Source organism: Eleutherodactylus coqui, chromosome 4 (genome assembly GCF_035609145.1).
Source record: "Eleutherodactylus coqui strain aEleCoq1 chromosome 4, aEleCoq1.hap1, whole genome shotgun sequence".
NCBI lineage: Eukaryota > Metazoa > Chordata > Amphibia > Anura > Eleutherodactylidae > Eleutherodactylus > Eleutherodactylus coqui.
This window is the reverse complement of record NC_089840.1, coordinates 14,404,032-14,430,337: the sequence shown is the minus strand read 5'-3', so window position 1 is coordinate 14,430,337 and position 26,306 is coordinate 14,404,032. Positions and strand designations below refer to the sequence as shown.

At 47.6% G+C, this 26,306-nt stretch overlaps 1 protein-coding gene and 1 long non-coding RNA gene across 2 annotated transcripts in view; both read left to right on the top strand.

The window, feature by feature from the left end:
- The window catches only part of JAM2 (junctional adhesion molecule 2), a 76,818-nt gene extending 65,087 nt beyond the window's left edge, over positions 1-11,731 (top strand). The window contains exons 6-8 of the mRNA XM_066601509.1: positions 3,338-3,437; positions 7,371-7,551; positions 11,542-11,731. Coding sequence (XP_066457606.1) covers positions 3,338-3,437; positions 7,371-7,551; positions 11,542-11,731 — 471 coding nt within the window. The remainder of the gene's footprint in view (positions 1-3,337; positions 3,438-7,370; positions 7,552-11,541) is intronic.
- Positions 11,732-18,241: 6,510 nt separating this feature from the next.
- On the top strand, positions 18,242-25,663 carry LOC136625121 (uncharacterized). The gene is made up of 3 exons (XR_010792507.1): positions 18,242-18,256; positions 20,570-20,603; positions 22,541-25,663. It is a non-coding gene; the product is annotated as an uncharacterized lncRNA (long non-coding RNA).
- The last annotated feature ends 643 nt before the right edge of the window (positions 25,664-26,306 follow it).

Below are 26,306 nucleotides of genomic sequence, written 5' to 3'. Positions count from 1 at the left end.
TAATTCTGGGGTGGAGCTCTTTTATAATTCAGGGGTGGAGCTCTTTTATAATTCTGGGGTGGAGCTCTTTTATAATTCAGGGGTGGAGCTCTTTTATAATTCAGGGGTGGAGCTCTTTTATAATTCTGGGGTGGAGCTCTTTTATAATTCTGGGGTGGAGCTCTTTTATAATTCTGGGGTGGAGCTCTTTTATGTCACTGATTAGTGACATAATAATTAACCCACTAAATAATTAAAGCTGTTATTCCCTGACACCTCAGTGGAAATACATGCTATAAGTGCCATATTATGTTTGGGAGAACCTGTGAACATTCCCTAATCTAAAGAGCTTACCCAATCACAAGTAAGAACTAGTTTATATAATAGCCTATGAGCAAAATGGCTTCCAGGATTCATGAAGTATTCCAGAAAGTCCCATAAGGTGCTCCATTCGTCTTGATACATAGCATTATATTAGTATCCTAACCCACAGAATGGCCACCACCAATGACTTTTATTGACAGGCCTGCGTTAGTATGGAGCTATTGCTCAAAGTATTAAACACTAGACGTTTATTTTTGACCTCCACGCCCGGCTGCACCAGCCCGGTTGGGTGAGGCAGAACATACGCAGCAACTGGCAAGAACTAAATTAAAGAGCAAACCTAAAGAGAACATATTATGAACAACTCGCATAACTAGATATATTTATCACATTGCTTGCAAGGTGCTGGAACTAGGATCTTTTTTCCTATGTGGCCAACTGCCTCAGCGGCCGTCTTCTCCATGGCCGCCTATGTGATGTATATATCTGATGTGCTGCATCACACCATGATGTGAATTCCTCATGTCACTCCGCAGTTGACTGAAAGCTGTCCAGTTATCCTCATATTCAGCCGTATCATGGTTAATGCTTTTCCTTTGACGGTCGTTATGGTAACACATGGATGGAAATCTGTGGCAGGGCTTAATAGGATGCCGGCAAATATTCAATATTTCTGTAATACCAAAGTATTGCATTACATTGGAAAAAATGATCAAACAATTGCAAGTTCAAGTCCCCTAGGGGGACGAAAAATGGGCTTAATAATTATTTTACTTCTGAAAAAATATATATTTAAAGTTCAAACGAACCTTTTTTCCTAGTATTTGCATAAAAAATTAACACCATAAAATATGCATATTTGGTATTTCCCCATCTGTAAAGGAATAATCTATTAAAACGATGCATTATAATAAGTAGTTAAAAACTATATACATTTGGTATCGCTGTAGTCGCACTGATCCATCGAATGAAGTTACCGTGTTATTTCTAAAATACTGGGAATGCTGTAAAAACAAAGTCTCCTGCAAAAATGGCCCAAATGTGTTTGGTTTTTTTTCATTTCACCCCACGTAGAGCCGTAGTGCTCGCCGAGCTGACAGAAAAGTAAAAAAGTTACAATTTTTTTGAAAGTGGGGAGGCAAAAATGAAAACGGAGGAGGAAAAAAATCTTTGGCCCTGACAGATTTATCATTCACAATACATTTACTTTCAGACACTTTTTGCCCCTTTTTCCAACTCCTCTAGAAAAAAAAGGCGTGGCTTTGTGAAAAAAAGGGTGTGGCCTAAATTGTGTTAACATTTTGTTGCAGATTTTGGCTTACACTAAGACAACTAATAGATGACAAAAACGTAAACCAAACAGCTTTAACATGTGACAGATTTACCATCCAGCATGAGTCGGTGTGATGAAACTGATTTCAATGGGCTTCTATGCTGCATAATGCACACCAAGTATTTCTTCTTCACGCAATCGCATATCACATTAAAAAAAGTGTGAACGAATCTATTGTAATCACTGGATTCTATTCACTGCATATTACACTCATTGTGCGTGTAATAAATGGTACAAACACGCTCATGTGAACGAGCCCTTAGTTTGCACGGTCTCACTTTTAGACCGTGTTAGTAAATCTGCCCCCCTGTCTTAACCCTTCCCACACATGCGATGTACATGTATGGCGCATATTGGGTGTCAGTCTGTAGAGCTGGCTCAGTAGGACAGCCAACACCCTCAAGTGTAGAGAACACAGATCACAGCTTTTAACCCTTTAAATGCCCCTATCAGCATTCTGAAGCCCCCAGAGCTGCCATCAGCGAGTGCCTAGTAAGAAGATCCTGTCAGAATACAGTAATGCGGTCCTATCAAGTGGACTAAAAAAAGTTAAAATGAGTACATTTACTGTAAAAAATACAAAATACTAAAAGTAAAAAAAAAACAACCACTTTTCCCAGTAATTATGTAAAAAAAATTAAACCGCTTGGGATCGCTGCGTCCATAAAATTTCAGTTTAGTATTTTATTACATTGGTAATCTGCACCACGAACACCGTCAGAAATAAACAGCGCACAGCGCCAGATTTGCGATTTTTTTTTTTTTTTTTTGGTCATCCCGATTGCAAAAAAAGGTGAAGAAGAAAATGATGATCAAAAAGTTGTATATACCCCAAAACCAATAACAGCCAAATGTCGCCTCGCAAAAAAATGAGCCCTCACACAGCCCCATCGATAGAACAGTAAAAAGTTATGGGAGTCAAAAGATGGCGGCAAAAAGCAAAAAAGGTATTACTACAATAAATAAAAACTGTATCAAGTTGGTGTCGCTGTAATCGCACCGACCCACAGAATAACGTTATTCTTACTGTACCGGAAATGTCGTAAAAGCAAATCCCCCCCCCCTCCCCCCCCGAAAAAAAACAATATTGTGGGGATCTTTTCCGCTTTTCCCTACTTAGTAATTTCCCCAATACTTTATATGGCATGTTAAATGGTACCAGTGAGAAATACAACTCGTCCCACAAAACACGAGCCCTCATGGAGCCACAAAGAGTTAACATCTTTTGAAAGTGGGGAGGAAAAAATGAAAACGAGAAACTGAAAAAGAGGCTGCAGCAGGAAGGGGTTAATTAGGTTGTCTAGCTATAAACACATTGTGCCTCCAGAGTAACCAGGATCCCCCCATCTGGCCCTATGGGGGTGCATGAGACTCAGAGTAGAACCATCTTTGCTACAGAGACTCATTAAGGGGCTTTCTTAACCCTTTCAAGACCAGAGATTTTTTTTGTTTCTTTTTCCATTTTTAATTTTCCACGTTCATAAAAATCATAACTTCTATTAATTTTCCCCTCGATGAGGTTTTGGTTTCTGTAGGGCGAGTTATATATTTTAACGGTATCATTTAATGTATCCACTCAGTGACTCGGTCTATTAGCCGGCAGTAACCGGCTCTACGCCGCAGTCCTGAGTTGGCACGCCACCGTATTAATTAGCATCGGGGACTATTGATCAGGGGATGACAATCTGCGTCTTCTTGCAGCACTTCAACAGAGTCACCAAGGAGGATACCGGAGACTATCACTGCGAGGCCAGCAACACCATCGGGAAACAGAAGTGTCCGGCAAAGAGAATGCAAGTGGGTGAGTAGTCCGCCGTGCGGGGAAGGTGATGGAGATAATACCGAGTCCAGTAATCTTAGATCTGGAGGGGTTTTAGATCTTGAGGATTCGCCGCCCTTACGTCTCAGTTTTATATACTTTCCTATTACTATCTGTTGAACTCTACTGTGATTCGCACTGACCGACCCCTATATTAGAGACCCCCCATCTAGTAGAGCGTTGGACCAACTGCAGTAATTCATCGTGTTATAGATCCCACCAGGTGATGAAATCATTCTGCAGGAATATCGGCCCCTGCGGACAGGAAGCTTCTTGCAGTTGCCACAAAGTAGATGGAGGTCCTGACGCTCTGATCAGCTGACAGGAAGGACCTCCCATCGGCACGGGGCAACAGACATCTGGTCCATCTGACCAGGAGATGGTTTTCTGCTGCTCAGTAATACAATTTTTGCACTATTTCCCACTGGAGTCTCGCCTTTCTGTTACTCCTATATAACAATGGTGCTGGAGCTGGTCGACTGATGTTATAGCCCATCCATGCTAAGTGATGCCATGTTTCCCATTGAAAACAATAGGAAACACTTGCTGATACTGCAGCACGTTCCTTGTGTGAAATTAGCCTTAATTGCAGCCCGGTTGGTGGATTTGGCTGCTGTTCACTGAGCAGCACCTGTTGGTCAGAATGATTCCTGACATCCTCCTCTGACCCCTTTTAGTTATTTACATCCACAGAATCCCCTTTTGCCAGGTGTTTTCCTCAACCGCGCCATTTTCAGTATACTCTATACACCGTTCCGCAAGAAAACCTGCCGCGGTTCGCAGTGAGACCCCGGCTAGTCTAGCACCGATGACCCAGCCTCATTGGAAGTCGCTAAGATTGCTGGATTTTCTCATCTATTGTGGATTCACACTGAAACTGATCCACAGAAAATTTGTCAGGTGATTTTATGCTGCACTCCGGGGTCACGGGGAGAATTTACATACAAGGAAGAGCTAATCATAAGAGGACCGGGGCTCTAATAAAGGGACCATTATTTATATATATATATAATGAAAGAATGCACAGATGCACATTAAAGTTCAGTTTGCTCAATTTCAATCTATATTTCACATTTCCCTTATAAGTCTCCTCACCATCTAGGTGCTCTTCCTAAGGAAAAAAAGATAGTGTTTCTGCCCCCCATCACAGGTCTCTCACTAGCCAAGCCACTGATGAAACAGCTGTCTGTGTATGGATTCTGGCTTGGCTTTCAATTCCCAGTCATTGTTACCAGGCTTTTATAAGGAGTCTAACATTGACTTGCAGGAATGCTGCTATCCAATAGGTGGCGCTGTAGAGGTATTGTTCCATCTTCCTTATTTGCATATTACCCAGAGGAGCATGCATGGCCTTATAAGTCTCCTCACACACCTTCTAGGTTCTCTCCCTGAGGAGAAAAAATAGTGTTCCTTATCCATTTTCCTGTTATCACATTAATCGATATTAATACATTTTCCAACCATTTTTGTATCGTTCCGATGAATGTGCAGTAAAATAAGCTGTCGGAACGTCCCGGAGGCGGCGAGATGCTAAACGTCAACAACTCACAGAATGGAATGTAAAAGTAATTCCTTTATTACAGAGCAGAACTTGGTCGCTATGGCCGCCGGTCACGAGGTTATAGAAGTCCTCTGTATCGGACCGCGGCCGGTGCGCAAACTGTCCTGATAACAACAGGAAAGATTATTGGATCGCCATGTTGTCTGCCAGCAGATTTACACGCTGACGCGCTGCCAGACAACACGGCGATCTGACAATCCTCGCGGTCGTTATCCTGACAGTTTAACGAGATACTAATTTCTAGCATTATGGCTCCTGAGGAGAAGTCTATTAAATTGACCTTAAAAACGCGTTGAGCTTGAGAGTGTGCGAGCGAGAGGCCTCCGTCACACGGCCGCATGCGTTTTTGCGTTCGCCCGTACGCACCGTATATTCACATAAATAAAGATTTGCAGAGATCGAGTCCCGATCTTTATTTGCATATTTCACCCCCTGCACACGGGGCGCTGCTGCGGGAACGCTAAACAATATGCGATGTAAACCAACGATTGGCAGAAACCCTCAAAATGACAATTAATGCCTAATTACGGCGAGCTTTTTTACCAGTTTCCATAGAAGTCTGTGGGCGCTTGCTGCGTATCACATCGAAAGATAGAACAAGACCTATCCTTTCACGCGGCGCCCATAGGTGCTATTTTTCCCGGCACGTTTGAATGAACCCAATGACCCCAACGCTTCGCCTGGCCGCGTTTTATGGGCGATTTTTGAAGTGCCGAAATACCTGCGTAAATACGGTCATCTGACTAAGCCCTAGGAGCGTGAACAGAGGAACATGTAGGGCTTCCTAGAAGTACCCAAGTTGTCCAGGAACAGTTGGTGCTTCTTTTGGGGTGTCGGATTGGGGCATTATCAAACAATAGACCCCACTTGCAGCCAATGGAAGTTCTCCCATCAGACGGGGTCTTTGTAGTGCAGCATCGACATTAGACTCGGGTCAGTATGTTTGCAATAAGTCGTTATGGACTATTAGGACGCTGTCAATGTGAGGTTGGTGCACAGATCCACATCTACTATGTCTTCCTGAAAATAAGACCTACCGCTAAAATGAGCCCTACACTGGGGAGGGGGTGTGAGCTGTCCCGGTTACACCTAGGCCCAAGAACCTTGAGGGACCCATAAGGCCTCTCTTCTCCATATAGGGAGTCCAGTACTATGAATAAAGCATTATAGTTGGGGGCCCTGTTACAGGTCTTGCACCGGGGCCCGGGAGCTTCAGGTTACACCTCTGCTGCAAAGCCAGAAGTTCTGCTCTGTTTTCAATCATTATATAATAAAGGAAATATTTTTAGATTCTGTTCTGTGAATCTGCAACAAAAAATGAAGCAACTTTGCAAATAGCCCTGACTGCACCCCACATATGCAGAACTCCGAGTCCGTGGGTGGGGGGTGGGGGAGAGTCAGTACTACTTCTCCCTGCCGAGAGCGCCAAATGGAGACCTACAGGCCCCGCGGCGCTCCTCTGGAACGTTCCAGACCCTGCATATAGTCTGCAGTCAGGCGTCACCCTACTCCCTCCGCCCGTCTCCTACAGACTGTAGAGCCTAATGGAAGGTTGTAGCAGGTGACTATGCGGAGTTTGTAGATAGTCGCCATGGAGACGCATAGATCTGCACGGCCGCTGTAGACAAAAGTTGGTAGGAAATTTTAGAAACAATCAAAGCTGCTCCCCGAGTGGGATGTCCATGTTTGTGATGTCGACTCAATACCCAAAGTGACTTGTGTACATGGAGCAGAACGCCCCGCGGTCAGAGTGCGAATCCGAGAAACAATATTCCAGTGTAGCAAATAAAATACTCAATCTTTATTGTAAAACGCATCAAAAACAGCAACAAGGTTCCAGCTGAAGAGTTTTTTTTTCGCGGCACAAAGAACTGCGACTGTTGTCACCAATGTAAAATACAGCGAACCAATGAGAATGTAGAAACCCAGACACGCCCCTCCTCAGATTAACTCCTTATCTCCCAGAAAAACCTAATACTATAGAAATCTAGAATATGGTTCTTCTGATTCAGACCCTATTGTGGGTTTTATTTCCTGGTCTGGAATATATTTTTTGGGGGGGGGGGGGGATTTTTAATCAATTCTATTTGCTACATTGGGTGTCTGCAGCAGTATGCACACCCTGCAGTCTGAGGCATTGTAGTGAAAAAGAATATCCAGGGCCGCAAGGAATGTTTAATACCGTACGGAGTCTCTGCAGATCTGCCAGGAGACTTCAGGCTACAAGGTCCATAAAACAGCCGGAGGGTCCCTGACAGATTTATGGGGGCGACGTCAGGAGTTTGAATTTCGCCGTTTGCTCTGCAATTGGATATCGGGGGTCGCAGACTCAGTGTTTATTTCCTATCTTGCAGATGACCTGAATTTGGCTGCCATCATATCGGCGGTGGTCATCGTCTCCTTTGTGATCGTCTTGTGTGGCTGCGGGGTCTGCTACGCACAGAGAAGGGGGTACTTCTCAGGTAAGTCCCATATTATCGGCAGAGACTCAATGGATCCGGCCGTCATCACAATCTCACAGGTGTTGAAATCAAGGTCTTGGAACATTTCACTCCCTGGATATCCCCTCGTAGTTAGTCTAACAGTAAGGGGCTCATTCACACAGGCGTGCGCAAAATATACCAATCCGGGAGAAATCCAAAGTGGTGACATAGAAGGTAGATATGAGATGGATGGATGGATGGATAGATGGATATGAGATAGAGAGATAGAGATAGATATGAGAGAGATAGATATGAGATAGAGAGATATGAGATAGAGAGATAGATATGAGATAGAGAGATAGATATGAGATAGAGAGATATGAGATAGAGAGATATGAGATAGAGAGATATGAGATAGAGAGATAGATATGAGATAGAGAGATAGATATGAGATAGATATGAGAAAGATAGAGAGATATGAGATAGATATGAGATAGATAGATATGAGACAGATAGATAGATGGATAGATAGATAGATAGATAGATATGAGATGGATAGATAGATATTAGATGGATAGATAGATATTAGATGGATAGATAGATGATAGATGGATAGATAGATGATAGATGGATAGATAGATGATAGATGGATAGATAGATGATAGATGGATAGATAGATAGATATGAGATAGAAGATAGATAGATATGAGAGAGAGATGAGATAGATAGATATGAGAGAGAGATATGAGATAGATAGATATGAGAGAGATATGAGATAGAGAGATATGAGATAGAGAGATATGAGACAGATAGAGAGATATGAGATAGAGAGATATGAGATAGAGAGATAGATATGAGATAGAGAGATAGATATGAGATAGATATGAGAAAGATATGAGAAAGATAGAGAGATATGAGATAGATATGAGATAGATAGATATGAGACAGATAGATAGATGGATAGATAGATAGATAGATATGAGATGGATAGATAGATATTAGATGGATAGATAGATATTAGATGGATAGATAGATGATAGATGGATAGATAGATGATAGATGGATAGATAGATGATAGATGGATAGATAGATGATAGATGGATAGATAGATAGATAGATATGAGATAGAAGATAGATAGATATGAGAGAGAGATGAGATAGATAGATATGAGAGAGAGATATGAGATAGATAGATATGAGAGAGATATGAGATAGAGAGATATGAGATAGAGAGATATGAGATAGAGAGATATGAGACAGATAGAGAGATATGAGATAGAGAGATATGAGAGAGAGATATGAGACAGATAGAGAGATATGAGATAGAGAGATATGGGATAGAGAGATATGGGATAGATAGATAGATAGATAGATAGATAGATATGAGAGAGATAGATAGGAGATAGATAGATGGATATGAGAAAGATATTCTTCTAGTTACACATTAGCTCATGACTCCCCCGTTTCTTATTTACTTCTCTTATTGTATGATATGTAGGTAAAGTGTGATATTATTGCATGAGGAGCGGTCATACATGATGTTCCAGAGTTATAATTAGTTGCAGATGGCATTACCCCGGGAATGGGGTGCGGCCTGCTGTATTAATAGTATTGGAGAATATAATGTATTTGGAGCCGTTTCCTTGCGACCTGCATTATGCATTGTGATGTCTCAGGGTCATACAACGGCCTCACAGCCCCGGCCGCTGACACACGTACGGATATTCATGTTAGAATCTTGACTTCAGGCTTCCATCGGGGTTCTGGTATTTTTGACTGTAAAAGTCGGACTTCACACCGCGCTATCCTTACTGTCAAAAAGACCAGGCAGCCCAAATCGCAGCAGGAGCCCCGCAGGGAGTACGAGCGGAGCCTTAGATGTATGCCGGATGACGTCGTCTTTCATTACTTTCGGCTACGTTTCTTGATCTGAAAAGGGGAAACCTCTAAAAATCTCTCATATCAGTGAAAGACGATATTAGGGGCCTTAAAGGACTTTTCCAGGAACTCAACCAAATGGCCACGGTCCATACAAGCTGTGCAAACTGTCGTAGGGACAGGAGAACGCATCTCTAGACTGAGGGGGGGGGGGGGGGGGGAGCCTAATGCCATGGTGTTTATTCTAGGTGCTCTCCTTAAGGAGATACAACTCCCGGCTCTATTCCTGCCAGGCTACCATTCAGCCTAAGAAGACCAAATAGTGTGCTGTTAGGCTCCACCCACCACAGACTCCTCCCAGTCTTCAGACTAATCCCCTTTAGTCAAGAGATATATTCTCCCAATTTAGGAAGGGTTCTACAAGCTGCAAGGACGGCAGCCATTTTGTTGGCTTTATGGGTTTTCCCATAAAGGATATTTATCATCTATCCATAGGAATGGTCATAAATGCCTGTTGATAAAGAGAGGCAGCGCACTGGGTCGTAGAGGGGCCACTGCCTCCGGGCACTTGTACCTCCAATCCTTCTCCACCTCATATGAGCAGGAACCATGACAGCACCCAACTCCACTGCAGTTTGCTACCACATGGACAGAAGACATGGAGTCCGGACACCCCCTCCTCTCAACATCCGCTAATGTTATGATCTATGGGCTACTGACACTGAACATTCCCTGCCCTGCTGGATATGGATGAGCTGGCTCCCATACTCTTCACAATTAGCCAAACCCTTCTCCGCAACCCCCTACCACCACCCGTCACTACCTGTGCGGCAGACAGCATTAGTCTAGGGAGATAAGATGTGAGGTTCAAGAAATTAAAATTCTGATTGCTCCAGGAAAATTCTGATTGCTCCACCTGTGGCTGGACGCCCTAGGTACTGGCCCTCCAGTTCATAGTTATAAATATGGGCCTGGGGAAGATAGATAGATAGATAGATAGATAGATAGATAACCTTTAAGGCAACCTGTCATCAGGTTTGTGTAGTCCACACCATGCACAGCATGAACCTAGTACACACACGGCTATTGCAGGGGTGTATGTGTTCTTTTGAAATGCTGCAACTTTGAAGATTGGCATAGAACAGAGCCCAGAGTCATGGGGAGGAGGCTTGGAGTCATGGGGAGGAGGCTTGGAGTCATGGGGCTGAGGCTTGGAGTCATGGGGAGGAGACTTGGAGTCATGGAGAGGAGGCTTGGAGTCATGGGGAGAAGGCTTGGAGTCATGAGGGGGAGGCTTGGAGTCATGGGGTGGAGGCTTGGAGTCATGGGGTGGAGGCTTGGAGTCATGGAGGCAGAGCTCCACTGGCCTCTCCCTGTCCAGAACACAATGACAGGTCTCTCCTCGCTTTCATATTTTAAGGAGAGACCTATCAGTCTATGCAGGCAGGGAGAGGCCCCATGACTCCAAGTTACACTTTATGCCAATCTTCAAAGTATGCTTATTCTCAAATGTTGCAGCATGTCCAAATAAGACCCGTAGCCCTGCAATGTGCGTTCCTGTCCCAGCATGAGCCTGGTGATAAGGTTCCCTTTAAGTGTTTAGACAACCCTATTAGGACCCACTGCAGAATTACTATATATTTCATTTTGGATGCACTGTGATTCAGTAATAAAAGCATTTTGGCTGCAAAGATGGACATCGCCTTTAAGGAATCCCAGCTGGGGATGAGGCCATCTGTGTACCGGAGGACATCGCTCACTCCGTGCACAGGACACACTTTGGCCCTTTCCCAAACAAGGTTTGGAGCTGTCAGCCATCCCTCCGGCTCCTACAGACTTAGTATCTGAGTCCCAGAAGAAGCTCTGCAGGATGCGCATCTCATTTCTATAAAATCCCCGTTAATCATCATTTCAGCGTGGCCGGCTGCCAGAGATGGAAAGGCTGACTGGATGCCTGGTAATGAATTGGCGGCTGCTTTCTATAAATTAACTGTATGATTAGTAATACCTAGCAAAGGAGTCCGGGCCCCGAGAAGCTCCAGCAGGGGATGTGGCCTCAGGACTGCTGAGGGAGCATTTTTCTTCTGCTTCAGCAGGGCAGGACACTTGGACCGGAGCGCCGACTCATTGGGCAAAGACTCAAGAAATAGGAATTCCAGAACTGGCAATTAGAAGCTGTTGTAGATGTTCACTTCTTGCCCGCAGATTCCTCTACTCTTGTCAGTGGTCCCTTTATTAGAGATCTGGACCTCTCATGGTTTACTCTTCCCTGTATAGTGATTCTCCCCGTAACCCCGGAGTGCGGCATAAAGTCACGTGATAAGTTTTCCGTGGATCAGTTTCAGTGTGAATCCACATTAGATGGGAAAATCGGAGCGACTCCCAACGAGGTCCGATCATCGGTGCTAGACTAGTCATTGTCTCACCGCCAACCGCCGGGGATCTTCTCATGTAATGGTGTAGAAAGTATACCAAGAGTGGCATGATCGAGGAAAACATCCAGTGCAAGAGGATCCTGTAGACGGAAACAACTCGGCACCAAAAGGGGTCAGAGGAGGATGTCAGGAATCGTTCTGATGATCAGGCAGCACACTTTCAATTTTTTGCACAATATTGTTAAGCCCTCAGGTGTCCCGAAAGCCGCTCAAAACCCTACAATAATTTCACGAGTAGAGGGCTGCCCATTGGGTGACCGTAGGAGCCACTAAGGATTAAAGTGGCCCGGATTGGAGTTATCTCTGATCTTGGCCATTACAGGCTGGCACATGCCTTGTAATCATTGGGCTTGGCTTCTGAGCCCACTCCATACTCTTCCCTGCACCATGCGATGTACATAGGGGAGGGCTTAAGAAAAAAGTCAGCTTCTCTTGAGACCATCGGGTCTGTGGTTGGCAGAAAACAAGGCTTGGCATGATTGATTTTAACATTTTAAGCCCCATTCCTATGGAAATAAAAACTCTTTCCTCAACCGCTGGATTGTTTCCACCGCCGGTGCAGACAGATGCGGCACCTGAACTCCATGCCAGGAGGTCAGAGCGCCAACCTCTAGTAGTAAATATTAGTGACAGCTGCGTATTCACCGCATATTGTCAGCTGACCCTCAGAGCCACAGGGGATATATAGAGCGCCCACCGCTGCCAGAAGGGAGATCTGCCCCGTCATGCAGCGCTCGCTACCTTCTCCTGATCTGATCTCCCTAACCTTTCATGTAGCGGTAATGAACAATCCGCTGTAGAGGTGAGGGGGGCGGCGGGTCCTGTTATTTCTGTTCTTGCGTTTGAGAAAAAAGTAAGCAAAACACGTTGACGCCCTGAGAATGAGATGTGATGCCAAACTATACACAAAGGCAGGAAGCGGGCAGCCGAGCCGTCAATGAGTGGATGCTGTAGGAAGTGACTGAGTGTAAGCTCAGCAGGCAACAACCCCGCATTACAGGGGGGATCCGTGTGTAAGGCTGCGACGTACTGGTGAACCCTCGGAGTACACCTACCGGATAAGAGGAAGCGTCTGCGCAGGACCTTGTAGACGAGGACAGCAGGAGAAGATGGTTTCAGTTTTAAAGAAAGCACATCTCACAGGGGATTATCTACTATTGAAAATACAAGGGTTTTGGACAGTTTTTCTGACTCATTTGAAAGGGTTTGTGTCCTAAATTGTGCCAAATTGCTCCAAAATTTTTGCACAATTTTTGCCATAAACTAAGCCAACTAATAGGTGGTCTAAACTTACACTTGACAGTCTAAAAATTCGAGAGATGTGTCATTCAGCCGAGCTACTATGATAAATCTGTCATGTTTTAAGGCCCAATGCCTACGGATGGAAATTCCGCAACAAAATCGCGGCATGTCCTATTTCTGTGCAAGCCCTGCAGTGGCTCGCACAAAAACATCACCGCTGATGCGCCGGCTCTGCTCTGCACATGTGCGGCTGTGCCCCAGCCAGCACATCGCAGAGCAGAGAGAGAAGATGCCGGATGGGTACGCAAGAGGTCACTGCAGGGGCACAGGTTGCATCCCGCTGCGAAAATCTTGCAGTCAGAATCCAACCCAGCCGTGTGCATGCTCCAGACGGCCCCGCTGACCCGAGGACACGACAGGTCCTCCAGCCGACCCTACTGATCCGAGGACACGACAGGTCCTCCAGCCGGCCCCCACTGATCCGAGGACAGACAGGTCTTCCAGCCGGCCCCACTGATCCGAGAACATCACAGGTCCTTCAGCCGGCCCCGCTGACCCAAGAATACTACAGGTGCTCCAGCCATCCCCACTGATCCGAGGACACGACAGGTCCTCCAGCCGGCCCCCACTGATCCGAGGACACGACAGGTCCTCCAGCCGGCCCCCACTGATCTGAGGACAAGACAGGTCCTCCAGCCGGCCCCCATTGATCTGAGGACACGACAGGTCCTCCAGCCAGCCCCACTGATCCGAGGACACGACAAGTCCTCCGGCCTCACTGACCCGAGGACACGACAGGTCCTCCAGCCGGCCCCCACTGATCCAAGGACAAGACTGGTCCTCCAGCCGGCCCCCACTGATCCGAGGACAAGACAGGTCCTCCAGCCGGCCCCCATTGATCTGAGGACACGACACGTCCTCCAGCCAGCCCCACTGATCCGAGGACACGACAAGTCCTCCGGCCTCACTGACCCAAGGACACGACAGGTCCTCCAGCCGGCCCCCACTGATCCAAGGACACGACTGGTCCTCCAGCCGGCCCCACTGATCAGAGGACACGACAGGTCTTCCAGCCGGCCCCACTGATCCGAGGACACGACAGGTCCTCCAGCCGGCCCCACTGATCCGAGGACACGACAGGTCCTCCAGCCAGCCCCACTGATCCGAGGACACGACAGGTCCTCCAGTCGGCCCCACTGATCCGAGGACACGACAGGTTCTCCAGCCGGCCCCACTGATCCGAGGACACGACAGGTCCTCCAGCCGGCCCCACTGATCCGAGGACACGACAGGTCCTCCAGCCAGCCCCCACTGATCCGAGGACAGACAGGTCTTCCAGCCGGCCCCACTGATCCGAGGACACGACAGGTCCTCCAGACGGCCCCACTGACCCGAGGACACGACAGGTCCTCCAGCCGGCCCCACTGATCCGAGAACATGACAGGTCCTCCAGCCGGCCCCTCTGACCCGAGGATACTACAGGTGCTCCAGCCATCCCCACTGATCCGAGGACACGACAGTTCCTCCAGCCGGCCCCCACTGATCCGAGGACAGACAGGTCTTCCAGCCGGCCCCACTGATCCGAGAACATGACAGGTCCTCCAGCCAGCCCCGCTGACCCGAGGATACTACAGGTGCTCCAGCCATCCCCCCTGATCCGAAGATACTACAGGTGCTCCGGCCATCCCCACTGATCCGAGGACACGACAGTTCCTCCAGCCGGCCCCCACTGATCCGAGGACACGACAGGTCCTCCAGCCAGCCCCACTGATCGGAGGACACGACAAGCCCTTCAGACGGCCCCACTGACCTGAGGACACGACAGGTCCTCCAGCTGGCCCCCACTGATCCGAGGACACGACAGGTCCTCCAGCCGGCCCCACTGATCCGAGGACACGACAGGTTCCCCAGCCGGCCCCACTGATCCGAGGACACGACAGGTCCTCCAGCCGGCCCCACTGATCCGAGGACACGACAGGTCCCCCAGCTGGCCCCACTGATCCGAGGACACGACAGGTCCTCCAGACAGCCCCACTGACCCAAGGACACGACAGGTCCTCCAGCCGGCCCCCACTGATCCGAGGACACGACAGGTCCTCTAGCCGGCCCCACTGATCTGAGGACACGACAGGTCCTCCAGCCGACCCCACTGATCCGAGGCCACGACAGGTCCTCCAGCCGGCCCCACGGATCCGAGGACACGACAGGTCCTCCAGCCGGCCCCGCTGATCCGAGGACACGACAGGTCCTCCAGCCGGCCCCGCTGACCCGAGGATACTACAGGTCCTCCAGCCGGCCCCTCTGATCCGAGGACATGACAGGTCCTCCAGCCGGCCCCACTGATCCGAGGACACGACAGGTCCTCCAGCTGGCCCCACTGATCCGAGGACACGACAGGTCCTCCAGCCGGCTCCACTGACCCAAGGACACGACAGGTGCTCCAGCTAGCCCCACTGATCCGAGGACACGACAGGTCCTCCAGCCGGCCCCAGTGATCCGAGGACACGACAGGTCCTCCAGCCGGCCCCACTGATCCGAGGACACGACAGGTCCTCCAGCTGGCCCCACTGATCCGAGGACACGACAGGTCCTCCAGCCGGCCCCACTGATCCAAGGACACGATAGGTCCTCCAGCCGGCCCCACTGATCCGAGGACACGACAGGTCCTCCAGCCGGCCCCACTGATCCGAGGACACAACAGGTCCTCCAGCCAGCCCCCATTGATCCGCGGACATGACAGGTTCTCCAACCGGCCCCACTGATCCGCAGACATGACAGGTCCTCCAGCCGGCCCCACTTACCCGAGGACATGACAGGTCCTCCAGCTGGCCCCACTGACCCGAGGACATGACAGGTCCTCCAGCCAGGCCCCACTGACCCGAGGACACGACAGGTCCTCCAGCCAGCCCCCACTGACCTGAGGACACGACAGGTCCTCCAGCCGGCTCCGTTGACCCGAGGACACGACAGGTGCTCTTTCAATGATGTTCGTGGGGTCAGGTAAAAGAATGTTCACCAAAATGTGGCACATCATGTATTCTCCTCCTTTCCCACAATGCCTATCTGCTCTTGTATCACTGCCCACAGCTTAAAAAGGATGATCTGCTCCCCGAGGTGCACTTCTACCAATCATTCAGCTCACGTAACAGATTGTGACCGCCGTGTTTATTTACATTGCGGTTTGTTGTGTTACGCAAAATACATTGGAACAAAAACTTCACAGGAACTCCAAGATTTCCTGACTTGAGAGGTGCAATTAGCATATCCTTCTGTTTTGGAATCCACTTTGTACATGGAGTGTGTTACATGAGTAACCAGCGCCCCCTGCTGGTGATTACACAATGCAAGACAAATATGGAATAAACGACTTCTACGGTATGTCCTGCTTCTAAGAAGAACGAGGTGATTGTCACGATACCTGGAGCCAAAACACAACTGTAGAATCTCAAAATAAGTTTTTCGTCTTCCTCTGGATCAACATTGGGGGGTAATAGGCTGAGCTGGATGGACATGCGTCTTTTTTTTGGCCTTACATACTATGTTACTATGAGCAGGGGGCCCCGACTACTCACTCAGCATTAGAGTCCTGACTAATGATTACATGTAACGGCCCTTGACATTATGGCAGACACATCCTAACCACCAAATGGTGCCAATTCTGGTGGTTTAACCCCTTCAGGATATTTTAAATTTAGGTTTTTTTCGTCCCCGCCTTTCAAGAGCCATAACTTTTTTAGTTTTCCACTGACATAACTGTATGAGGACTTGTCTTTTGCGAGACGGTCCGTCTTCTTTATTGGTACCATATAACATACAGAAAAACTTTAGCAAATTTTTAAGTGGGGAGACCTTTAAAATAATGCAATTGCGTCCTTTTTGTGGGGGTTCGTTTTCACAGCGTTCAAAGTGCAGTATAATTGGCATGAACTTTGTTCTATGGGTCAGTACGGTTACGGTGATTCCAAATTTATATCGTTTTTTTACTGTTTTTCTAGTTTTAAAAAGTAAATGCAATTTTTTTTTTCTTGAATAAAAATTGCTTTCCGTTAATTTTTTTGGTCTGATTGTGGCTCACAAGGTGCAAAAGGTTGTTGACTCTGCCATACAGTGTCCAGATAATAACAGAACACTGCACAAGTGCCCAAAGAGCAGTGCCATACAGCCCCCCAAAACACCACCATACAGTGCCAGTAATGCCTGCACACCGCTATGTCTTCCACACAGTGCGTAATGTAACAGCTTCATTCGGTACCTAAATAATAGTGCCATGTAGTGCCCAAAAACACACCACACAGTGCCTGATAAAACCTCCATACCATGCCCAAATAAACCCACTATATTATGTCCCCCACTCAGTGCGCGATATTAATGCAGTAACTTCATTCAGTGACTAAATAGTGCCATAAAGACCCCAAAAGCGCCACCACACAGTGCCTGATAATACCAAGCTAAATAATACCGCAATACTATGCCCTCCAAAGTGTATAATAACTTTTTCAGTGTCATAGAGTGCCCAGAATGCCACAGTACAATGTGCTCTAGTACCACCACAGTGTGCCCAAATATTACACCCACATAGCGCATAAAATATTTCCGCCATTTAACTCGAAAACATAGTACAATGCAGTGTTGAAATAATGGCACCATCACAAGTCCTCAGAGTTTTTGGAATAAATAATAAAGGGGTTTTCCGAAATTTCCCAAAAACTTTCTACCGTCGTGAAAAAAGCCATACTTCTTTCAATGACTCTTCATCACTCCAAACGCAGAAGATGCTGGCGGCAGTCATGTGACTTCCATTGTGCATGTGACTGCTCAGCCAATCAATGGCTTCAGCAGTCACATGCCAGTCATGGCAGAATCACCACTAAAGCCTGTGATTGGCTGAGTGGTCACATGCTCAATAAAAGTCATGTGACGGCAGCGTCTTCCAGGTTCATAGCGGCTGGGTCCAGGTCTGCAGCGCTGAACGGGCTTTTTTCTTTATGTCCCACCATTCCATGGCGGTTGAATTTTTTTCCAGTCCTCGAAAACCCCTTTAATGCGTCCTGAGTTATGATGATAAATATCATTACCAGCTACGGTACTTCTCTATTGGATGTGTGTTTTTTGGGGGGTCTTTTCAGTTTCTGTGCCGTGTTCTAATTTTGTAGTTAGTTATACTTTATCAATACTACTCAGTATTTACTCCTAGGTCACATGACATGTGGTCCCTTTAACGCTTTTCTTAATTTTTTGTCTCCTTACAGGTGGAAAATCTAAGTAAGTATTCTATTTCTACCACTTTAAGTGATGGTTTGGTTGTAATTTGGAGATGCCCCTTCATATAAGAGCCGTACCCCGGTCTCTGTGGCCCCTGGTACTAAAGATGACAAGTAGTAAGAAGAAAAGACTGATGAATGTGATTCATTCACTTGTGTTATGAGCCGGAAGAATGATGGGAACTTGTGTTCAGTCAACAATATGGATGGTTAATAGGCCATAATCTGCACAGTTGCTTATGAATTGCTTTAGGCTGGTCGGTGACTTGTGGGATTACATTTTAGTAGGTCCACGTAGCTTTTTGTTAAAGGATTTGTCCACTCTTTAATTTCTATTGCCCCAGGACATATGGAAATAAAAAAAAGAATTATGCAAAAAGCCTTGATTATAAAAAATCAACCACTTTTACACACTTCTCTGCAGACCTATGTGTCTCCATGGTAACAGACTACAAACAAAATGTGTAGTCTGATCCTGTAATGATGTGTAATGTCCTTTCATCCAACTCTTTGCTGATCTACAGACAGTAGAAAGGTAGGCAGATAGAAGGGAGCGACTGAAGACTGCAGGATAAGAGTACACACAGTTTGTTTGTAGTCTGTAACCAAGTCTGTATAAAGGGCTCTAGATACAAAACAGTAGATTTTTAATTAAAACTTTTTGCAGAGTTGCTTCCTTTATATTTTAGATGCAATGGTGCAATATAAAAGTGGATGCATTGGTGGACATACCCTTTAAAGCGGTTTTCTCATTAAAGGGGGTTGTACAAAGATTGGCTTTTATCACCTATCCATGGTGGGTGTCTCAGTGGTGAGACCTCCATTGTTCCTGAGAACAGATATCCCATGTCCCCGTCTCCTTCTCACTGTACTCCCTGCACTGTGAAGAAGATGGCATGGAGCAGTGGCTGATGGAAATAACCTTGTACAAGCACTCGGCTATTTTCCTGCAATGCCAATAAACATGAATAGAGTGGCACGACCGTCACTCCATTTAGTCTCCTCCTTGGGGGGAGTGCAGTGAAATGGAGAGGGGGACACGGACCTCCATTCTCTTGTGGATAGGTGATAAAATTCAATCTTGGTACAACCACTTTAGTCTATCCACAGGAGAGTGGATTAATGCCTGATCGCTGGAGGTCTGACCTCTAGGACCACCAGCTATCCTGAGTTCTGTGCATCCAAATGCTCCCTATAATTGACCAGGGATTGGAGTTCCAGGAAGATACTTTGCATGTTTCCAATGCACTCTGAGAAGAGTTGCTGTAACTGGGACGATCGCCGAGTTTAGCTGGGTCTAGTTGCTTGGAGGACAACAGCAGACCACATGCAGACTTGAGGGGAAACTGATCAAATTCGACAACAACACAAAGCTAGGAGGGATAGCTAACACTAGAGAAGAGAGAGAATTCAAAAAGATCTAGAAAAGCTTGAACAGGTGGCGGCGACTAACAGAATGGTATTTAACAAGGAGAAATGCAAAGTCCTACTTCTGGGCAAGAAAAATGAAAAAAAAACATACAGAATGGGAGGAATTGGGCTAAGCAGCAGCACATGTGAAAAAGACTTTGGTATACTAATAGATCATTGACTGAACATGAGTCAACAATCTGATGCAGCAGCCAAAAAGGCAAAAACAATTCTGGGATGTATTAAGAGAAGCATAGAGTCCAGATCACGTGAGGTCATCATCCCCGTCTACTCTTCCTTAGTCAGACCTCATCTGGAATACTGGGTCCAGTCCTGGGCACCCCACTTTAAAAAAGACATAGGCAAACTGGAGCAAGTTCAGAGAAGAGTTACCAAGACGGTGAGCGGTCTGCAAATCATGTCCTATGAGGAACGGGTAAAGGATCTGGGAATGTTTAGCTTGCAAAAAAGAAGGCTGAGAGGAGACTTAATAGCTGTCTACAAATATCTGAAGGGCTGTCACAGGTTAGATATTAGACAATGGGGGGGATAAGTGAGCGGAACACGTAACCGCATTCAGTTTTATCGGACAGGTGAAGGTTGTTGCGCTCGGCTATCTCCTTCTGTCCCATAAAAGTGAATGGAGTGGCAGTCAAGCATGCGCTGCTTCATTCACGTGAGGAATTCGTGTGCACCGTTCTCTGGATCGCCGATAGTGAATGAATGTCTTTAATGGCGATACCCCTTTAAGTGAAGTGATTAAAGTAGTGGGTACCGGAGTCTTCAGTGGATTTATATTAGTTATTGAGTCATTGCATTGAATATGGATGGATGTATTTACATGCTGCGGATGTTTTACATTTAGGCTTTAATATCTCAATTAATTAGTTTTTTTGTCTATTAGGAAAGAACACAATTCAGCAACGCAGGCAGAGAGTGTAAGTATTGTGTCAGCCGCCACGCATCCAGCCACGTGAGGGCATTGTCAGCCCAACACACGTGTTCATGCATGTTTGGTGTAGTGTTATTACTGCCGTGTGTGAACTCGGCAGCGATGGGGAAACTTTCGTTTGTCGTCTAATCGCACCTTTCATGCAAAATATAATCTCTTGTTGGTTGCAAATCTCCCCCCGTAAACATGGAATGTGCTGCTAACGATATGTAAGATATACGGGCCCGAGCGATCCTAATATCTGCAACATCAGTCTTATTAATCTGTGTGTGCAAACCAAAATTTCATAGTAGTTCACAGTCAGGACTCTAAGGCTGCATTGCAACACAGCAGAAACAGCTTGCAGCTGAAACTGTACCCCGCCACTGCAACCCTGCCCCACCACAGCAACCCTGCCCCATCACTGCAACCCTGCCCCATCACTGCAACCCTGCCCCGCCACAGCAACCCTGCCCCATCACTGCAACCCTGCCCCGCCACTGCAACCCTGCCCCATCACTGCAACCCTGCCCCGCCACAGCAACCCTGCCCCATCACTGCAACCCTGCCCCACCACAGCAACCCTGCCCCATCACTGCAACCCTGCCCCACCACAGCAACCCTGCCCCATCACTGCAACCCTGCCCCATCACTGCAACCCTGCCCCGCCACAGCAACCCTGCCCCATCACTGCAACCCTGCCCCGCCACTGCAACCCTGCCCCATCACTGCAACCCTGCCCCGCCACAGCAACCCTGCCCCATCACTGCAACCCTACCCCGCCACTGCAACCCTGCCCCATCGCTGAAACTCTGCCCAGCCACAGCAAGCCTGCCCCATCACTGCAACCCTGCCCCGCCACAGCAACCCTGCCCCATCACTGCAACCCTGCCCCGCCACAGCAACCCTGCCCCATCACTGCAACCTTTCCCCGCCATTGCAACCTTGCCCCATCACTGCAACCCTACCCCGCCACAGCAACCCTGCCCCGTCGCTGCAACCCTGCCCCGTCGCTGCAACCCTGCCCCGTCGCTGCAACCCTGCCCCATCGCTGCAACCCTGCCCCGTCGCTGCAACCCTGCCCCGTCGCTGCAACCTTGCCCCGTCGCTGCAACCTTGCCCCGTCGCTGCAACCTTGCCCCGTCGCTGCAACCTTGCCCCGTCGCTGCAACCTGCCCCGTCACTGCAACCTGCCCCGTCGCTGCAACCCTGCCTCGCCACTGCAACCTGTCTTGCCGCTGCAACCTTGCCCTGCCGCTGCAACCCTGCACCGCCACAACCCTGCCCCGCCACTGCAACCCTGCCCAGCTGCAGCAAAACACTGCCCCGCTGCAGCAACCTTGCCCAGCCGCAGCAACCTTACCCAGCCGCAGCAAAACACCACATCGCTGCTGCAACCCTTCCTCGACACATCAACCTTGCCCATCCGCAGCAACCTTGCACCGCCACAGCAACCCTGCCTCGCTGCTGCAACCCTGCACCGCCACAACACTGCCCCGCCACAAACATGCCTTGATAGGCATTCATTCAAGGCAGACCTGGGAGCCTTCAAAATGTCACAGGCTGCCATGGCAACCAAATGGCACCTTACAATCTCATTGTGGGGGGCCATTCAGGCCCCCAAACACCGATCAGGGCATTTAAAGGGCTAAACCAATACACCAGCTGTGTATGGAATGGGATGGGCATACAAACCCTGTGCACCCAGAATGTAAATGAACGCCCCGCGGCGTGAAGGGCTGACGCTGCTGTCTGTTCCCCAGGGCAATCTGCAAGAGCCTGAAATTAATAGTAAATATAAATGGAAGAAAAGGCATAAAAAGCCCAAAAGTGGGACAAAAACCACTAAAAAAAAGTATTTCTAAAGTTCCTTTATAGTTAAGATATTCTAGAAACTTTCAGTAATTAGCGTATAGCGATATAACATCTCTCTCTGTTCTGCAGGATTTCAAGCACACAAAGTCCTTTGTGATATGAGAAGATACTCTGCGGCGCCGGCCATGTCAGCGACGATCTCACTTGGATGGCACGCGCCGTTGCGAATACGATTGACTTGAAAAAGTATCTATTTTTACATGAAAGAAACGTAATCAACCATATTCTGGGGAGAAAACAGGATTTCTGTGCTTTAATCAGGATGGGGGACGCAGTCCAACTGTAACCTATTGAGTATCTTCCTACTGAAGCGGCCGCCATTACGACAGCGGAAGACGTTACGCCGTCTCCTGGAAACGTATCGGGAACCACATTGTTCTACTAGCGAGCAGTGCATGAATGTCGTACCTGTATATAAAGCGGCTGATAGCTATATCCTCTCACGTGGCCTAACATAGAACAGACTCTGTCGAATGTCTAGTAATGTTAACCCTTTCAAACAGAAAGCTATTTTAATAAGAATTTACTAGAAAAAGAGACATTATTTACATTAGTTCTGTATAGTCTATACGTATAAATGCCTTAAAGTAGCCGTAGAGTAATGGAAAGTGCGTAGGAGGTCGGCCGAAGTATAAAAACGCGTGCAGGTAAAAAGTTGAGGAGTTACCTGTAACAACCAATCAGATTGCAGCACTAGAGGGGTAACCTGAAGCTCATGGGCCGAGATAAATATTTGCCCCACCCATTATGTAACATTTAAAGGGATTGTGTCAAGGTTGACTTTTATCACCTATACATGTCTGATCGGTGGGGTCTCACAGTGGATCCTAAGAACGGTGGTCCCATGTTCCCCTTTCCTCGTTTGCAGTCCCCACAGTGGTGTGGAGGTTGGATGGGGTGGGGGTCGAGCATGCACGGCGCTGCTCCATTCATTTCAATGGGGTTGCCGGAAATAGCGGAGTACAAGCATTTGGCTATCTCCAGTATCCCATTGGAGATTAATGGTGCAGTATTGGGCATGCGTGACCACCACTTCATTTAATCTTCTCCCTATTGTGGGGGTGCAGTGAGGAGAAGAGGGGGACACAGAACCCTTGTACATCTGAGACCCCACTGATCAGAATGTTGTCACCTATCCAACAGCGAGGTGATAAAAGTGAATTGTTGAACGACCCCTTTAAGCTAGCGCTACACCGCGGCTTTGGTCATAATGTTGAACTGCAACATTGCATCTAACGAATGCCAGTGGGGTCACATTGCGTACTAACGCGACCATGACACGACAGTCGCAAAAGATCCCAAATTGTTGGATTGGGACAGACAAGTTGTACACATTTTTTGGCATGACCAAACTCACTGTGTAGCCCTAGCCTTATATTACTGGCGTCGTCTTATATGGCAGAGGGGCTTTTGTCCCATAGGCATCAGGTGTGACTGCTATCTTTGCACCCCTGAAGCTACACCTTTACCCTGTAGTAGCTAGAAAGTAGGACCGGCGATCAGGTTGGTTGATGGGAATAACCCCTTCGATTCTTGTCTGCTGTCGTTATATATAAAGCCTAATTCACCATCACACCCCACACTAGGCCTCTCTTCTCAAAACAGGCCTTGCTGCCCATATCAACCAATCACAGCACTGCTTCCATCTTTATAAAGCAGCTATGGAAATGAAAGCTGCTCTCTGATTGGTTGCAATGGGTAACAAGTCTCTTGAGTGCTGTATTTCATAACGGACCATAATCACTATATACCGTCACACCCGCAGCTTTAGAGCACTAAGTAATTGTAGTTTTCTGGTTTGCTGACACCTTATTAATTTCACAATTGTAAATGTAACGTAAGTGAACCTATTTGTAGTCACACAATTCGCCCGCAGTGGTGTAACCTGAAGCTGCTGGGCCACAATGTAAAATACTATATTCCTAGAGGGGCGTCGGGCCCTTTCAGTCACCGGGGCTCGGATGTGACTGCTACCTCTTCACCCCCTATAATGTGGCCACCCAATAAAATACACCGGGGGAATGTTTGCAGAGAATGGCTTATGGCGGCTTTACACGGGGCAACCATCATCCGAATAGTCACTAAAGTGTTCGAATGCTTGTGGGCTTCTACACAGAGCGAATGTTGTTCCCTTGTGGTTCAATCTTGTGATCGCTGAATGAAGGGTTGGAGCATTTACACTGGCCAAAATATCATTTTTCGACTAGTTTTGGGGCGTGAGGTTCTTTGGCGGGCATGTATTTGAAACTTTGACCTCTGCCCAACACACACTCATTGGTTGCCAAGTCCACTGAATGCACATAAAGAAGACCAGCAGGGAGTGTTCAGTCGAGGATCACTTGTCCGTATTTATATGTTTTCGGGAACCAATCAGCGTTAAGTGGGAGGGCAAAATGTTCGAAAAGAGACGGCAGCCAATCAGTGTTTGTTGGGAGGCGCCCGCCATACAGCCTCCATATAAACTTGTTGGCTAGCCGTTGAGCGATACCGATTACCTGTTTACACCAGATAATAACCAACCAGCAACTATTTTTGGGTGAGCTGACGCGAAGCGACTAGTGAACGAACTCTCTCTCGTCACCCGGTTGGTGGCCTTGTTTACACGGAACAACAGTTACATTCGCTATATCAAGTGACTATTTGGACATTAGTTGCCCCGTGTAAAGCCACCGTAAAGTGTCCAATTGGAATTATTCTTTGTAAGTGCCGGCAGGACGCAGCTGTAAATGACAACCCCAATTCCAAAAATGTTGTAAAAGTGTAAAATATAAATAAATGTAAAGAAATAAGAATGCAAGGATTTGGAAACCTCATCTAACTGTATTTTATCCACACCAGAACCTATCAGAGAGGCGGGGGGGCAGATCTCCATTCCATTGTAAAAAGATTAACTCATTTAGAAATTGATGGCAGCAACACATCTCACAAAAGTTGGGCGGAGCCATGACTACCATTGTGTAGCATCTCTGCTTCTGGGAAGTGAAAAGACCAATTGCTGGAGTTTTGGGAGAGGAATGTTGTCCCATTCTTGTCTGATGTCGGATTCTCGCTGCTCATCAGTCCTCGTTGTCTTTTGCCAGATTTTTTGTTTCATAATTAGAGATGAGCGAGCATACTCATTAAGGACAAATACTCAAGCGAGTATTGTCCTTTTCGAGTATCTGCCTGCTCAACTGCAAATATTCGGGTGCCGGCGGGGGAGAGCGGGGGGGGGGGGTCACAGCCGGCCGATATGCACTGTGATCTGATGCATCAGATCACATGGGCATATTGGTGAGACGTAAAAACGCCCGGCCAAGTCAATATAGCGTCGGGCATTTTTACATCGGAGCCAAAACATAGTTCTGGAACTATGTTTTGGCCGGAAGATGTCCAGCCGCTGCGGGAGCCCGTGGCAGCGGCCGTAGGTGGAAGGGAGTTTAGCAGCGTGGCTGCTAAACTCCCTCCCACTGTTCTCCCCCCCTCCACGCCCCCCACCCGTGTAGGCTTACCTGTCTTCCTCCTCTTTGTTCTGTGCAATGGGAGAGGGCGTGATGGGGGTGGGGCTAAGCACCAATCTGCCCTGCCTCCTCCAATTGATGCTATGAACAGGGGGTAGGACGGAGGCGGAGCTGAGTGCCCGCCCTCTCCCCACTCCTTTTCCATAGCCATCAATGGGAAGAGGCAGGGCGGACTGACGCTTGGCTCCACCCCTGTCACGCCCCCTTCCATTGCACAGAATGAAGACAGGTAAGCCTGCACTGAAGAGGGAGGGGAAATGGGAGATGGCCTGGTGAGGTCAGCACATTTGCGCCGGCCTAACAAGGCCATATGAACGGGCGCACAAACGTTTGAT